The following is a 17,081-nucleotide window of genomic DNA, read 5'->3' as shown; positions in this document are numbered from 1 at the left end:
GAAGAAAACCCCGGCTGCGCTCTTTTCTTTTGATTTTCCCTTAGAAGGGGCCAGGAAAAACTGGAAGGTCCGGGCAGCGGGGAAGGGGTGGAGGTCCTCTGCAGTTCAGTTTCCATCTCCCAGCATCCTGTGGCGGATCCGGGGATGGGAGAGACAGGCTGAACTTCGGTAGATGGGCCGGTGGGAGAGTTTTGCCAGCACAGCGGACTCCCTCCCTGGAGCAGACCCGCCAGCAGCACTGGAACCCCGCCCCCGGCGCGCAGGCTCCGCCTCGGCGGCCCCGCCCCTTCACCGGACCCGACTCGGCTGCACTCACTCCCGAGCGGTGGCCCGGGAGCCTCCAGGCGAAGAGGCTCCCGCCCGCCCCGAGCCGCGGCCTCCGCATGGAGGAGCCGCGGGCTCCGCCAGCGGGGTCGGCGCCGCTCCCGCTGCCTCTGCAGGGAGGCGGAACCGCTGATGTTCCGGAGCCCGGAGCTCGGCAGCACCCGGGACACGAGACGGCGGCGCAGCGGTACAGCGCCCGCCTGCTGCAGGCCGGCTACGAGCCCGAGAGGTGACGCCCAGGGCAGAGCGCGCGGGACGCATCCGGGGCGGGCGCGGTGGCCCTGGGAACCGGGCAGCGCTGCTGGGGAGGGAGAGGACAGGTCCCACCACTTAAGCCCTCTTACCGCCTCAACCTCTAACTTCCTGAAACTGGGCTCAGACACCACGCACCCGGCTTTGGTTGGGGGATGCAGGCGGGCACTGTGGCGAGGGCTTAGTGCTGAGTAGCACCCGGGAGCAGGTCAGAAAAAAACGGTCCCTAAAATCTTAGCCCGGGGTCTGACCTCAACTACACACCCGATGACACCTGGTCCAAGTGGCTCCAACTCGGGGGGGTTCAAACCGAACCTGTTGGAGTCCATCTCCAACTTTGCTTACTCCTCCTTAGCTGTCTCCTCCTAGAACTATCTTCAGAGTCTTACTGTCAGGGTGGATGTTCAGATGGATGACCCTCTCAGATCCTGGTGAGGACCCCAGCCCCTGCTCCCCCATTCACTGAGGTCTGATGAGACTGCCGGTGCAGCTCACTCCAGGGTCTCTTTAAGATCCAAACCCGGCCCTGCCCTTACCCTGCTGGGGTCTGTAAGGGTCATTGGAGGAAGAGTGGAGGTGTTGATCTGGGCCCCAGGGGACTGACTGAAAAGGAGACAGTGGCTAATCTCAGGATTGTACCACAGCTTGAAATGCAACCCACTGTCCTTCCGGTCCAGAGGATTTGGACTTCTCTCTGTGTCCCATCTGTTGGTGCTCAGCAGCTTGGGGAGGTGACCTGGAAGCTGGGGTTTTTTTTTGGGGGGGGGGAGGAGGGGGTTGGTGGTCTGGGGGAATTAGTTCTGCCCAGGGGCTGGCCGCTATTATGTAAGAACTTTTAATGGCTTAAGGGGCTGCTGGGTGAAACCTGGCCCCTCCTGCCCCAGAAGGCTGGCTCTCTAGAATTGACTCAGTTTCGAGCACCTGTATCCTTCCTGCCATCCTAGAAACCCAGCTACTGGGGCTCAGGGTCTAGGGCGACAGAGAGACAAAGGAGGAGAGGGGCCCACAGGGGCTAGAGGGAGGCAGTGCCTCGGTTGGGGGCAGGTGTTGCAAGAGTGTCATCTTGGAACTCAGACCAGGGCCACGCGGGAGCATCCTTTCTGCAGACTGTGCTTCTGCACCTGTGCTATCGCCACCCCCACCAGATTCTGAAGAGCCGGTGTCAAACCTGAGACCCAGCCAGGTGGTGTAGTGAGATTCAAAACCTGCTGGCTAGACCTCCATCTGCCAGCTGTAGTTTAGAAACTGTGGGAAGAGGACAGGGTTCCATCAGAAGTCTAGGTTTGAGGCCAGAGTTATTGCACCCTGGCTTGAACCTGGGCAAGCTAGGTCCCCTAAACCAGCTCAACAATGTCAGTGTTAATGCTCCTCCCCGCAACTCCCACAACTCTCCCCTTGGAAGTGTTTTGAAATTTTGTCCCTTCAAAATAGCCCCAGACTAGAAAGAGACCTGCCTGGATATGGATGCCTGGCTGGGCACCATCCCCCCTGTGTCAGAGGGAGGGGCTTGATAGGGCTTGGCTTGCTCTCCTGCTCCCAGCTGATAGGTGTGGAGCCTCAGGGGACCACTGGCCCTTCCTTGAGCTGGGGACACCACTGGTTGCCTGGTGTCTCCTCCCCAGGGAGGAAGCAGCTGGGGAAGATCAGGAAGAGGGAGGAGGAAAGCTGAGGGTGGGGGTGGGAGGTGGATTAACAGTCTCTGGAAAAGGACAGCCTAACCCAGGGCTGAGCCCAGCAGCTTAGAGTAATGAGATGCCCGGACACAGGTCAAAGCAGGAGGAGGTGGGGGGTTGGTGGGGGAGGTGGGGGGTAGGGGGGCAGCAGAAAGGGAGTGGGGCTGTGAGGTCTGTCATGCTGGGAGGAGGACTCTCCCCACAACTCAGCCTGGTGGCAGCCCTCCTCTCCTGGTTCCGAGTTCGAGGCCAGGGCAAATGTCATACTGAGATCACCTGAGCTGGCAGACCCCAGCTGCTGTCCTGGGCCCCAGCCCTGGGGGAACCCTAGCCGTCCACGACCCACGTTTCAGGAGACAGTGACGCAGAGCAGACCACAGGGGCAGCCTGTGTGCTGTTCCTGCCGTGCTCTTCTAGCTTCATCATTCTGTGGCTAGAAAGGTGCCCAGGACAGCGCTGAATGGCCAGTTGCTTCCTCTAGCCAGGCTCACTGCTCTGCCTCCAGGCGGCTACTAGGAGGTCCTCATGCTGGTGCCCTCAGAATAACCCCCTTCCCCATATGGCTCAGACCCTCCGCATGAGTCTGTGAGTGCTGAGGGATCAGATACACCCTAGGCACTCCTGGCAAGCTGGCCCCAGCCCGCACTCAGCAGAGAACCCCAGCAGGCCCTCCTTCTCAACACCAGAGGGCTTCCAGGGGCCCCCATCAGGAGCCTCCTTCGGACTCCCCAGTTTGAGAGGAAAACTTGGGAGTCTGTGGCTTTTCTGGTGCCCCTCAGTAAGAAAGAGGGCACAGTGGACATCTGTGAGTCCTCGGCAGCACTCTAGCCTCACAGGCCTCATGGCTCTAGCTCTGTGGGAAGCCTCCCCTCCCCTCTCACACAGATGGAACAGTCTCTGTTTTCCTGGCAGGGTCCTGGGGAGTCACTGAGGGAGGCTGGGCATCTCAGGGAGTCTCCCTTGGGCCCAGCTGCCACCACACTGGTGAGAGGTAAACAAACCCAGCCTCCAGGGCTGGGGACTGGGAGGACCACAGACAGCCGCCCTGCCAAGGAAAGGACAGGGTCCCTGGCCCACTTTTCCCTCATTTCACCAACAGTGAGCTGTAGGGACTAGAGGAGGATAGAGGGAGGAGAAGGTGGCATTTGGGCCTGGGGCAGGGAAGGGGCTGACATCTGCTTTCTGACTTCTGGTCAGGGAGTAGCATTAGCAGCTCTGGTCACATGAAGCGGAAAGGATGGCCCCAGACACCCCACCTCCTCCCATGGGAATCAACCTGCTACCTAATCTTACTACTTTCATGTAGAAATCTGGGTCTTGCTGGGCATCCAGGGCCACCAAATGTCTGCTTGGGGAAATTCTCAAGACTTCCCTAGCCTCTGTCCTAATTTGTATGTATACTTACTTGCTTAAGCTAGGCCTGTGGTTCCCCCCCACCCCCAGCTTCCCACCATGCTACCCTCCGAATAAAAGCAAACTTTGCTTTCTGGGGCTAAACCTCCCTGGTATCCACACTACTTTCTGAGCTGGGGATAATACAGGATGTCAGATTGAAGCATTAGATCAGGAACCAGGGGTAGTACTTGTCCCCAACCCCTCCTGAACTGTAGGTTTTGCATCTGTAAAGCAGGGGTGGGGGGAGGACACCTAATAATTGGCAATTAGTAGATTGTAGAGTAAATGTGATCATTTATGAAAAATGCCTTGTAGACGGCAGAGGGCTCCAAAGCCACCCAAAGGTCAGGGATTGTTATTGTTCAGATGCCTGACCCCTAGGAATGATGCCCAGTTGTGGGGAGCAGGTGGGGGTGCACTGCAGAGAGGGTATGCAACCTCAGACTCCGGTGTGCTGGGCAGCTGTCGGCCCAAACCAGTTCCTCAGGGCTCCGGGCCCTGATTCGAGTCTGAGCCTTAGTCTTGGGGAAGATAAACCGTGTGAGAGGTTACCCCGGGACTAGGCAGCAGAGCCCCAGGGAGACTCATGCCCGCGGGGTCGGTGGCCTGGGTGGCCCGGGATGCTGGCCCTGCCGGAGGCGCTGCGGGGAACCCAAGAGGCGGGACTTGGAGCGGCGGAGGGGGCGTGTCCCGACCTGGCTCCGCCCCCTCCGCCGGTGGACACACACGCCCTCCGCCCCCCGGGTCCCCAGAGGCCGCTGTGCCACCGCGGCCGGCCCTGGGCGTGCGCGCTGCGGCGGCGGCGGCGGCGGCGGCTGGGCTGGGCTCCGCGGGGCTCTTTGTGCTGCTGGGGGCGGAGGCGGCGGGCTCCTGAGGGAGGGGCGGGAGGAGCGGAGGTGCGGGGGAGGGCGGCTCCCCGGGCCCGCCCCGCCGCTGCCGCAGCCCCCGCCCCCGGCCCGCCCAGCCCGCGGCGGCAGCGTGGCCGTGGTGCGGCGTCAGCAGCAGCAGCAGCAGCAGCAGCCTCGGCGGCGGCAGCAGCAGCGGCGGCGGGGCGGCCCGCGCGGGTGTTTATGTCGGGTCGCGGTGTCTCCTGGCAGCATGGCGGACTACCTGATCAGCGGCGGCACCGGTTACGTGCCCGAGGACGGGCTCACTGCGCAGCAGCTGTTCGCCAACGCCGACGGCCTCACCTACAAGTAAGCGCTGGGGGCCTCAGCCCCACCTGGGCGCGCTCACTAACGCGCCGCGATCCTCCCAGGCCCCGGCCCTGCACGTGCGCCGCTCGCTCCTGGGTGACGCCCGCGTCCCCGGCCCGATTCGAGCCACTTGGGCAGCGGCGGGAGCGAACGGGGAGGGGTGGGCGGGTGCGGGCAGGGCCGGGCCAGGGAAGGAACGCGGCCCGCGCCGAGAGCAGACGGACGGACGTGGCACAGCGACATCGCGGCCCTCGGTGCCCTGCCTCGTTTCTGCTTAGATCCGGGTCCGGCCTGCCCCCTTCCTCTTCCCTCGGGGCATCTTGGCCGCATGAAGGGGGCATTGGGGGCGTGTGGGAACACGAGATGTGAGAGTTCTGGAGACTTCCCAGACCTTGGTCCAGGACACTCTCTCACTCCCAGCGTCACCACGAGGGCAGGAGTCGGGGGGGGGGGTGGGGCGGGGAGGAGTGCTCAGGCAGCTGCTTGGGTGTTGCCCCCAGGAGATGCCCAGCTGGGCAGTTGGGATGGCACTTTTTTTCCACCCTCCAGTCCAGCCCTCTTTCCATGTGTGCCCCTGCCTGCGTCCAAGTTAGTTAGTACTGGTGTTCCCCACTTGGCTGGAGTATTCTTTGACGATCACCCACCCAAGCCCTTCCCACCCAGGATTTTTGAAGAAGACAAGACCATTTGCCTCTGGCTTAGTGTGTTTTTCCATGGGCCCTGGGCCAGTTGTCCTGCTGGCTGCAGGCCTGGCGCTAGCTCTTCTCTTGGCTGCAGGACTGTGTCCATGCCAGGAAAGAGCATCAGGGCCTGGGACTAGGGTGGAGCAGGGATGCTCTGAGCCAAGAGCATCCTTGCCTTGTCCCCTGCTAGCTCCTGCCTTTGCCTGTAAGCACTCCTGCCTGGCAGGCTGTTTCCCTGGACACCAGGATACCCAGTCACTCCTAAGGAGTGTCTCCTCTTGCTTGTCTGCGTAGCTGAGATGTGGGCCAGGCAAGGGATACGTGTGATACCTAGAAAATGCCAAGAGGCCCAGACTCCAGCATTTCTTCTTCTGCCTCTAAGTGAGCCACAGAGGCCTATTCACTGTACAGAAGGGCTGCCAAGGGACATGGGCAGTTAAGATTATTTCTTTGGTGGTCTTTGATGAAGTGGGAATAGAGTATATATGATATATTTTTCCGTGGTATCTCGCAGGAACACTTCCCAGGGAGTCGTTCTATACCCTGGGGCAAATTAAAGACCCCACCCATCCCTTCCACCCTGTAGTTTTTCCTTCCTGCCCTGGGGTGCCTGCTGCTTTGCTTAGTCCAGTTGGGAGTGTTCCTGAACACCCCGAGACGTTTACTTTTGGGCGTGTCTGTCAACTTCCTGGGATTGCAGGCCCGTCAGGGCTCCTGGGCTGTGACCCTGTGCTTTGCGGCATCAGGGCAGGCCTGTACCCCTCTTCTGGGGATTGCTGGGACCATGGCCCACATTGGTGTTGGCCACTGCCAGGCTTTGGCTGGGCCTCCTGTGTTGTGTCCCCTTCCTCTCATTTCCCATCCCAGGCTGTGTCCATTGGTTGCTCCAGTCCAACTGGGTAGAGCGGTAGGGATGCCTGCTCTATTGGCATGCACCCGTGCTCAGCCCCCTGGGGTCCCTTGGTGCCGTTCTGAGCCCTTTGTGACTCAGCAGCCCCGGCACTGGGCTGAGCTGCTTGCCGTGTGCTGTGTGGTGTTCATGCTGGGCGGCGCTCCTACATTGTTCTCAGGTGCATTCTGTGTTTATTTATCATCTGCCTGTCTCCAAGACTGAGAAGATTTCAAGGGCAGGCCCCATATCCTCTGTGTGCAGCCTTATGGGAATGTCTGGGTCCCTTGATGAACTCTGAGCCCTAAAGGCAATGGGTGTTTGGGGCCAGCTGCCCTGGTGGCGACCCGGGACCTCAGAGTTTGTGCCACATTTGGCTCTAGCTCCCTGGGCTGAGGTTGACAAGATACTAGCAGGGGGCAGGAGGGTGGTTCAGTCCCGAACAGGTCACAGGGTTCAAATACTCTGCTCCTCTCCCCACCCACACACTGTTTCCCCTGGCGTGGCAGGCCCTGCCCCTTTCAGGGACCCCTCTTCACCCAGTAACGCTCACTTCCTTTCTTCACAGCGACTTCCTGATTCTCCCAGGATTCATAGACTTCACAGCTGATGAAGTGGTGAGTGAAGGGCAGAGGGGCTGTGTGTATGGTGTAGGACCCTGATCTCTGGCTCAGGGGTGTGGGAGAGAGATTTTTCTGGGAAAGGCGGATGTAGCCTTTTGTGCTGTGGGCAGTGGATTATGCCTGATGGGTTAGAGGCAGGGATTCAGTGGGATCCTGAAAGGTGGGTCTGGTCCGGGGCCTGCAGTAAAGTTTAGAACCAGGGAGGGTGTGGGGGTGGATGTAGGTGTGGCTGCTTTATTACTTACTGAATTTCCTCTGAAGTGCTAAGCAAAGATATCCTAGAAGCCAGTAAAATTATGGAGGCTTTGGAAGAGGTGGACAGACTTGTTTGTGGGTCCATGACTTAGAAGAACTGGTGAGAGGGTCTGAAGAAGTTAGACTGTGGTCTAATACAAGGAAACAGTGCTTCTCCTAAGCAGCAGGGCTCAGGAATAAACTGAGTGAATGACCAATATCCTTTATACTATTAACATACGACAACCCAAATTTCCATGGTGGTGCAGTGGATGAGAATCTGCATGCTATGCTATGCAGGAGACACAGGTTCGATTACTGGTCTGGGAAAATTCCATACGCCTCAGAGCAACTAAGCCCGTGCACCATGACTACTGAGCCAGCGAGCCACAACTACTGAGGCTGTGCACCTAAAGCCTGTGCTCTGCAACAAGAAAAGCCACCGAAGTGAGAAGCCCTCACACCACAACACAGAGTAGCCCCTGCTCACCACAACTAGAGAAAGCCCATGTGTAGCAAGGAAGACCCAGCACAGCCAAAACAAGTTTTTTTAAATAATAAAATTTAAAAAACATGCAACAACATTATAGGAGCCAAGAGGCTAAATGCTAATGGGTGTTAGTCATTTCATGGAAAAGTTATCCTATGAATTAGTATGCATTTTAAAAAAAGTTTTTCTGTTGCTGTTATCATTAATATTTATTCAGGTTTGATTCTTATGGAACAAGATCTGAGTGTGCCCAGATCTTTTATAGGTTGGGGAAGCTCATATCCAGCTTGTGTAGTCAGTGCTGACCCAGACAGATTGTTAAGGGGACATTAGGACTATTCTGGATATTCCCTTTGTGATAGCAACCTGGAAGCCTGCTTGGTTTGGCTGTTCAGTTTCACAAAGTAAAAGTGAGCGGCCTGGCCTTGTGCTGGTGCTTCCCTGGTGGCTGAGATGGTAAAGAATGCCTGCAATGCAGAAGTCGTAGGTCCAATCCCTGAGTTGGGAAGATCCCCTGGAGAAGGGAATGGCAACCCCCTCCAGTGCTCTTGCTTAGAGAATCTCTATGGACAGAGGGTCCTGGTTGGCCTCAGTCCATGGGGTTGCAAAGATTTGGACACAGCTGAGTGACTAACAGTTGACTTTGTCCCAGATCCTGGGCAGAGTGCAAGGAAGAGAGGGATGGAAGAAGCCCACTGGCCATCAAAGGTCTCCTTCCTTTGGTCTGTGTCAGGAGGCTGTGGCTCTTCTGTGCTAGGATAAGCGAGGAGAAGGGGGAGTTTTCTAGACTGCAGGGCCGAGGTTATCGGCCCGGCTCTGGGAATAGACTGTAGGGGTCTTTGAGTCTCCAGAAAGTTACATAGCAAAGTCTGTGTTTGGGGGTTTAGGGGGCTAGGATCCGTAGCTGTTAGCTTGAATCTCGGAGGAGTCTGTGATCCAGCCTGATCTACTGCTCACAGGCAGATGCTTCCTGAATACTCTTGCCATCTTGACCTCTCCTTTGAGCTGTGGACAGGTAGTCACCTTCTCCCCCGGGTGGGCTGCCTAATAGACTCCTTCCCATGCCTCCCTCTCACCAGGCCCCAGAATCTCCCACCTGAACCCGTCAGCAGCCTCCCTAGTGGTGTCTCTGTCTAGACCTTGTCACCCAGAATCCTGTCTTCACATTGCAGCCTGAGCGACCTCTTTAAAACATGAATCAGATCATGTCTTTCTTCTGCTTGTGGTCCTCCAGTGGCTTCTCATCACAAAGTCAAATCCAAGCTCCTCTTCAAGGTTTTCAAGGCTACACATTCTTGCCCCCCCCCCCGCCCCCCGCCCATCTCTCTCCCTTTCCTCTACTCTGCTAGCTTTTTCTTCCTTAAATGCACCGCAGGAGAACTGGAATCAGAGACAGGGGTTCACACACAGTTCCCTCAGCCTGGAAAAACAGACTCTTGGACTTTTCCTTGACTAGTTTCCCTTTATCACCCCCTCAAGAAAGAGGTTTTTCCCACCACCACATTCTTCCTCCGTTGGTCACTTTGCCTCTTGCTTTTCTTCGGAGCCTTCATCCCAACTGGAATCATCTTGGATATGTTTCGTGTGTGTCATTTTTCTTTCCAAGTAGAATGTAAGCTCCAGAGGAGGTAGCAGAGACCTCATTCGCTTTGCTCACTGCTGTATCCCCAGGGCCTCTCCCGGTGCCAGGTACACGCAGGAGCTTAGTAAGTGTTTGTTGAATGAATGATAAAACTTTTCACGTAGACCGTGTCTCCACCCTCAGGACCTGACTTCAGCCCTGACTCGGAAGATCACGTTGAAGACGCCACTCATCTCATCCCCCATGGACACTGTGACAGAGGCTGACATGGCCATTGCAATGGCTGTGAGTTGGGCACGTGGGTGGGGCCCGGGAGGACTTAGCAGAGGGGGCCGGACGTCAGGAGGAACTGCAATCAGAGGTGAGGTTGGCAGAGTGAGAACGACTGGCCCCTGACTCTAACTGTACTTCCCTTCTACCCCAGCTGATGGGAGGTATCGGTTTCATTCACCACAACTGCACTCCGGAGTTCCAGGCCAATGAGGTGCGGAAGGTCAAGGCAAGTACCAGGCCCATTCCCAGGAAGAAGATGCCTTCTGGTGGTCCCCTGCCTCACGGACCCTCACCCCTCCCCAAACCCCAGTGCCAGCTCTGTGGGCCCATGTGCTCCCTGGCTGACTCCTGTGGGGTCTTGTCTGGCCTCCCAGTGAGGGCACAGGGCTCAATTCTCATTTCCCCACTGGCTTCTTGCCCCAGTACATTCTGTCCCCTGTGGCCAGACTGTACACCATCTCCAGCTTTCTTCCAGCCTTTTCCTTCCCCTGTCTCTCCCCTCAGAAATTTGAACAGGGCTTCATCACGGACCCAGTGGTGCTAAGCCCCTCGCACACCGTGGGCGACGTGCTGGAGGCCAAGATCCGGCATGGCTTCTCAGGCATCCCCATCACTGAGACGGGCACCATGGGCAGCAAGCTGGTGGGCATCGTCACCTCCCGAGACATCGACTTCCTCGCCGAGAAGGACCACACCACCCTTCTCAGTGAGGTACCTCTGGGGCAGGGAGGGCGTGGCTGGGGCAGAGAGGACCCCAGGTCCGGGGCCTCAGGCTGGTGCCTGTGACCAGGGACCAGAGGGAGGCCTGGCTCCCTTCTCTCTCACCTGCCAACCTGCAGGCAAATGTTCCTGGCCCCACAGGTGATGACCCCGCGGAATGAGCTGGTGGTGGCTCCGGCGGGTGTGACATTGAAAGAGGCAAATGAGATCCTGCAGCGCAGCAAGAAAGGTACCAGGGAGCAATTGGAAAATGCACCCCCTTTCCACCAGAGCCCCCTGTTGCTTCACAGCTTTGCAGGTTGTCCCTGCAACCAGGCTGGGCCTTGGGGAAGGTCTGAATAACCTCAGACTGGAGCATGATTCCCGAGGTCTCTTTCCTAGTTTAGGAAATCCCATCCCTTATTTGGCGTCTTCACAGTATGCTTCTCAGAACAACTAGTTCTGTGAAACACTCATCATGAAGAAAGGGCAGTGTGGTCCTAGAAAGTCGAAATGCTTCTGTGTCCCCATCTTGCATGAGGAATTACTTTATCAAGGGCTCTGAGAAGTCCTAGAGTTAAATTCATTTGACAGTGGGGCAGTTGACATAGTATTCATTAGGTCTCTAAGGGAGCCACTGGGAAATGCCCCCGTGGCCCAGGCTGGATTGTCTTCAGGGGTGGCAGTGGACAGGACACGTGTTCCTCCCTGCAGGAGAGCCTCACGTTTGTGCCCTGGCTAGGAGGTTTCGACCACTGTGGCCTGTGGCCCAGCAGGTGAAGGGCTGCCAGTGCGCAGGGGCTGCCCACGGGCCCGGCCTAGCCACAGGGCAGGAAGAGCTCCAGGAACCGGGTTTCTTTGCTTCCTGTTCGCTGGGCAGAGGGCCAGGTCCCTAGGAACACTTCCTGGGTGGTTGCTGCCACCTAGTGGTGGCTTTGGGTACTGCAAGGTCATGTCTGGCCTGGTCCCTTTTCATCCTCACTACCCCATCCTACCCGACCTCCAGAAGCCTGCTCCTTCATCTCACTCCTGCGTTCCTTGTCAGGGAAGCTGCCCATTGTCAATGATCGAGACGAGTTAGTAGCCATCATTGCCCGAACTGACCTGAAGAAGAACCGGGACTACCCCCTGGCCTCCAAGGATTCCCACAAGCAGCTGCTCTGCGGGGCGGCTGTGGGCACCCGTGAGGATGACAAATACCGCCTGGACCTGCTCACCCAGGCGGGCGCCGATGTCATAGTGCTGGTAGGGGCACTGCCCTGGAGAAGGGGTGGTTCAGTAGAATCTGCACTTATGAAGAGCCAGCTTCACCTCTAATTAAGCCCAGTGTCAGAACTGGGAGGGTCACGGGGACTCTGACAGCTTAGAACAAAGTGAGGACCCCCTGGGGGCACTCTGCACTTATATAACTTGACCCTGATGTTTATCTTGCTCATCGAGTGCGATGGCTCACCAACCGCTGCACTAAGAACTGTATGTGGGTGAACTCAGGTAGTCCTCACTGATGTACAGTCACCAAGCCCATTTGTCAGGTGGGGAAACTGAGGTTCAAGAGGTTAAGTAAGTTAGTTAGTGGGTTGGTGGGAACAGCATATGACCCCAGGTCCCATCTCTTTGCTGTGAGGACCGGTCCATATTGTGGGTATGAAGGCTTTGTCTGCCCTGCAACTATCCATGAGTGGTGCTTACCCTTTGCGAATCTGCTGCTGCCTGCTCAAAAGGCAGGCCCCTTTGAGAATCTGCTGAGAGTTGTCTAGTGACTGCCCAGAAAAAGAGGCGCATTCTCATAGAGCTTTCATCGGTTTGTCCACTCAGAATCCCCGAAACCCCGCTCCCTCAGTGAGGGTCCTCAGCCTCCACCCCTCAGCTTTCCTGGTCCCCTTCCCACAGGACTCATCCCAAGGGAACTCCGTGTATCAGATCGCCATGGTACACTACATTAAGCAGAAGTACCCCCACCTCCAGGTGATTGGGGGGAATGGTGAGTGCGGGGTCCCTGCTCACATCCTGGCCCTCGCCCCTCCTCGTGTAACCTCTCCGTGTCATCTGGCATCCCCTGGTGGTGGCATTGCTCCTGGCATGGGAGGCGGGGGCTGCAGGAATGGGCTTTGGTCACAGTAGGTGGGGGTGTGGGGGGTGGGTATGGACTGGGGTCCCGGGACGCCCTTGGGCAGGGCAGGGGAAACGCATCCTGACACTCTGCTTGCCCTCCGACCGCCGCTCTCCCCAGTGGTGACAGCAGCTCAGGCCAAGAACCTGATTGACGCTGGTGTAGACGGGCTGCGTGTAGGCATGGGCTGTGGCTCCATCTGCATCACCCAGGAAGGTGAGTGTCAGGAGGAGCGTGAGTGGCTGCCCTTCGAATGCCCCCCAGCTCTTATCAGGCCCTGGGGCCTCACTCTCCCACCACGAGTACGTGCAGAGCGCTCGCTCAGTCAGGCCCCTTCCTGGGGTTCAGGAGTGACCCAGGCTCAGACTGGTGGTTAAGAATCCACCTGCAATGTGGGAGACCAGGGTTCCATCCCAGTTTGGGAAGATCCCCCTGGAGGTGGACAAGGCAACCCACTCCATTCCACCTATGTATTAGCTGACCTCTGAGGTGAGATGTAGGCTTTTTCTATAAATTAAGATATGTTAATTGAGCACCTGCTGTGTGTCAGGCATTGTTCTAAATCTTGGGTATGCGAAAAGAACAAAACAGAGGTACAGGCAGAGGAGACTTCTTTCCTCCTTTATCTAGCCTTGCATCCATTCCCTAGATACGGGCCGGTTTCTTAGAATTCTCACTTAGAAATCGAATACTTAAGAGCCTTGGACAATGAAGCTTAAAGAAATGCAAACCAATATCCCAAAGGAGGCTGTGAGTACCTAACCCTAGTAATGGTGAAGGGGAAGCTAGTGCGTGGAGAGAGGCGAGGCTGAGGTCAGTACTGATGCAGCCGCTGGCGTCCCCATAGGGCTCTTGTAGGTGAGGAGGTCCAGGTTCCTGGAATGATATTTACCCTAGTGCTATTGTTATTTTTATCCTCCACGTGAATATCCAGAGTAGTCCTTTTTCCCAAGTGGAGGTTGGGCACCAGGAGTGAGGGGCCTGTAATTGGCCCCCGTTGCTGTTGACACCTGTCTCGTGTACCGTCCCCAGTGATGGCCTGTGGTCGGCCCCAGGGCACTGCCGTGTACAAGGTGGCTGAGTACGCCCGGCGCTTTGGGGTCCCAGTCATAGCCGACGGCGGCATCCAGACTGTGGGGCACGTGGTCAAGGCGCTGGCCCTCGGAGCCTCCACAGGTGAGGGGGCGGGTCCGCTGGCGATGGGGCAGGCCGGCAAGGGGTGGTCGGAGGGCCCAGGGGCTAGAGACACTGACCCCCCCACTCCGACCGCCGCAGTGATGATGGGCTCCCTGCTCGCGGCTACCACGGAGGCCCCCGGCGAATACTTCTTCTCGGATGGTGTGAGACTGAAGAAGTACCGCGGCATGGGCTCGCTGGACGCCATGGAGAAGAGCAGCAGCAGCCAGAAACGCTACTTCAGGTGCCTGCCCGCCCCTCCCCCTCCCCGGCCTTGGGCCAGCACATCAGCCTCCAGTCCTTCAGGTCCCCACATACCTTCTGACTTCCCACAGTGGCTCCCAGTCTCCATATTACCGATCTGGAAACCGAGGCACAGGGCAACGAGTCGCAGGCCCGAGACAGTGCCGGGGCCGCCTGACTAGGGATGCACGCTTATTTATGCTGTAGCACAGAGAGCAGCAGCTTTAGAGGTCATTCTGGGGCTTCCCAGGGGGCGCTGGTGGTAAGGAACACACCTGCCAATGCAGGAGACGTAAGCAACACAGGTTCTATCCCTGGGTTGGGAAGATCCCCTGGAGGCCACGGCAACCCACTCCAGCATTCTTGCCTGGAGAATCCCATGCACAGAGGAGTCTGGAGGGCTACAGTCCATGGGGTCGCACAGAGTCGGACACAACTGAAGGACTGAGCATGCCTGCTGGCTAGTAGCCCCTCTGCCAGTACCCTCGAGAGGTGGAGTGGGGTCCCCTGAGCCTTGGGCAGTGAGGCTCAGTCTCCCCACCCTCCATGCAGTGAGGGAGACAAGGTGAAGATCGCTCAGGGCGTCTCGGGCTCCATCCAGGACAAAGGCTCCATTCAGAAGTTCGTGCCCTACCTCATAGCGGGCATCCAGCACGGCTGCCAGGACATCGGGGCCCGGAGCCTGTCTGTCCTGCGGTGAGTGCGGCAGCTCGAGGGCCACAGGTGGGAGGCTAGTGGGAGGCTCCTGGCCCCCTCCCTCGATTCCTTTCTCTGTCTCGATCTCTCCTCCCTGCTTGCTGCCCCTGACTGGCACCGTCTCCCTGCTGGCAGGTCCATGATGTACTCAGGAGAGCTCAAGTTTGAGAAGCGGACCATGTCGGCCCAGATCGAGGGTGGTGTCCACGGCCTGCACTCGTAAGTGCGGAGGCCTCCTGGCCCTGGCTGGCTGGCCCTGGGTCGGGCAGGCGGGGCCGTGGTTCAGCGGCTGAGCCGAGGTTTCAGGGATGGAGGCTGCGGCAGGGTGACCCCAGCACCCTCTCCTTTGGTGCCTGGCCCACCCTGGAACCCCGCCCTTTAGCCTCCCATGCAGGCAGGCCCTCCCCTCCCCTCGGGTGTCTCACCCCCCCACCCCGAGCCGGGCGCGGGAGATGTGACCACTTGCCCCTCCCGGCTTCCCAGCCCTTGCTTGCTCAGAAGCTTGGTGGCTGGTCGCAGGGCTGGCGGTGCTGGGCTCTCGCTGGTGGTGGCACCCAGCAGGCAGGTGGAGGCTGGGGGCGCGAGCCCTTGGTAGGGAGAAGGGCAGAGAGACCGATGCCAGGGCCGGCGCTGGGGTGACCGTGGGCGGGGGTAGCGCTAGTTGGCAGCAGTAGTTGCAGGCATGCAGCCCCGCCCTGATCAAGAGGGCCTGTCCCCCCAGGCAGAGGCAGGCATCTAACCTGTGTCTCTTTCTGCCCCATCCTCCCGTAGCTATACCTTTCTGCCGTGTAAGTAACCGCGCTGCCCGGGGCCAAGCGTAGAGTAGAGCAGGGGGCAGTTTGGGTGGCGCCTGGGCTGGGGTGGGTGGTGTTGGGCTGGGGGCGGAGCTGGGGTGTCATCATGGGACTTGGACCCTAGGACTAGCATCGTGGTGGGGGCAGCTGGCCTTGGCCTTCCCTGCAGGGGAAACGTCCCCTCCTGGGGTGCAGAGAGGTGTCCCTGACCACAGGCCTGAGGCTGGCCTGTCTAGGACTGGACCCAGTGACCACAGGGGGCTCAGGCCACTGTGCCTGCAGGGGTGGGTGGAGACGTGAGCGGCGGAGCCGGGGCTTGGCCTGACCTCACCCTGTGAGGATGGGCAGTGCTGTCCTGAGCCTCCTCCACCCCGGCCCTGAGGACAGACCCTCCACCAGCTGCGGCCCGAGGAGCATGGCTGTCTCTGGGCCTGGCTTGGCTCTTCCGGGAGCCTTGGCCTGAAGTGGATGAACAGAGGCACTGGGCTTGCTTCCCGTCCCTTCCCACACCCCCACTCCCATCCCCTCCACCGTGGCTGAAGGGCAGGGGCTTCAGCAGCAGCTCACTGCCTCCCCTGAGAGCCTGGGGGCCACCTGGCAGCCCAGGGCCAGCCTGGGCAAGGGGCTCTGGGAAGGCGGGGCGCACTTCCCGCTCGCCCACTCTGGGTTTTCGCTCTGCCTTTGTGCCCGCAGTTACGAGAAGCGGCTGTACTGAGGACGGCGCCGGCGGCCGAGGCAGCGGAGGGGGCGTGCCCCAGGGCCCCGCTTCCGGCGCAGCCTCCCTCCGTAACTGAGCAGTCCACAGACTTGCACTACTGGTTCCCCGGCTCCTTTTCCAGGGAGAGAGGCGGGGGGTGGGCCCTGGGTGTCCACGGCCCTTCCCTGGGCCTCCCCCTGCGCCCCGCCCCCGCAGAGTCAGGACTGCTCCCGGGCTGGCCTGCCCCGGGAGTCCTCCCAGGTCCCCCGTTCTTCAGCCCCCCTGAGCCCAGCCAGCCTGGACTCTCAGGCCCTGCGCCTGCCTCAGGTCTTTCTCGCTGCAGCCTGCTCCGGCCCGGCTCCCACCCCTGGGACCAGTGGCCCCTCCTGGCTTCTCCCGTAGGGCACCCCCCCCACCGCAGAAATGGTGCTCTCCTGGCCTGCCTCCGGCCCCTTCCCAGGCTGCTGCGCCCTCAGCCGTGGGGCGCTAGCGGGCTCCTGACCCAGGCCGGAGGGAGGTCTCTGCCCCCTTCCCCTGGCCGGGACTCCCCAGCCCTGCCCCTCAGGCCACCCGTCCCTGGCTCTGGGGAGGAGGCTGCCCGCCATTCTCGACTGGCCCCCATCCCCAGGTGTACCATCCCTGACCTCTCCTCTCAGCTGCAGTCGAAGGCTTTAACTTTGCACACTTTGGGGGCCACAGTCGCGTCATTGTATGTTAAAATAATCTGAATAAATCAAGAGGTTTCAGCGCCTCTGCCGTCCTGTCTCTGTCCCCTGTCTGCTGGACTGCTGGCGGCCCCCATCCCAGCGGGGAGCCGGAGCCCAGAGCGCCGTCAGAGCCGGGCTGTGGGGGCCGCCAGGCCGAGCCTCCCCAGGAAGGTGACGAGGGTGCTGCTGTACTCCAGGGGGTGCTGGCGCAGGTGGGCCGCATGGCGCGAGGTCGCCCAGGCCTGCACCCACACTGGCATGCCCAGCCGCTGCCAGGCGGCCAGCAGTTCCTGCAGGCGGGCACTGTCGCAGAGGGGATCGTCCAGGCTGTAGAAGACAAGCGTC

The 17,081-nt window shown here is 59.3% G+C and overlaps 1 protein-coding gene across 1 annotated transcript; it reads left to right on the top strand.

Annotated features, from left to right (window-relative positions):
• The first annotated feature begins 294 nt into the window (after window positions 1-294).
• Window positions 295-16,780, top strand: IMPDH1 (inosine monophosphate dehydrogenase 1). Its single transcript, XM_043463652.1, has 15 exons — window positions 295-553; window positions 4,742-4,840; window positions 6,981-7,029; window positions 9,525-9,626; window positions 9,766-9,840; window positions 10,119-10,325; window positions 10,476-10,563; window positions 11,359-11,558; window positions 12,204-12,294; window positions 12,544-12,639; window positions 13,456-13,599; window positions 13,699-13,843; window positions 14,395-14,538; window positions 14,674-14,757; window positions 16,026-16,780. Exons 1-15 carry the CDS (start codon window positions 384-386, stop codon window positions 16,045-16,047), a joined length of 1,716 nt encoding a protein of 571 aa, XP_043319587.1. The 5' UTR covers window positions 295-383; the 3' UTR covers window positions 16,048-16,780.
• The last annotated feature ends 301 nt before the right edge of the window (window positions 16,781-17,081 follow it).

This window comes from Cervus canadensis, chromosome 3, assembly GCF_019320065.1.
Source record: "Cervus canadensis isolate Bull #8, Minnesota chromosome 3, ASM1932006v1, whole genome shotgun sequence".
Taxonomy (NCBI): Eukaryota; Metazoa; Chordata; class Mammalia; order Artiodactyla; family Cervidae; genus Cervus; species Cervus canadensis.
This window is presented reverse-complemented; position numbering and strand designations above follow the sequence as displayed.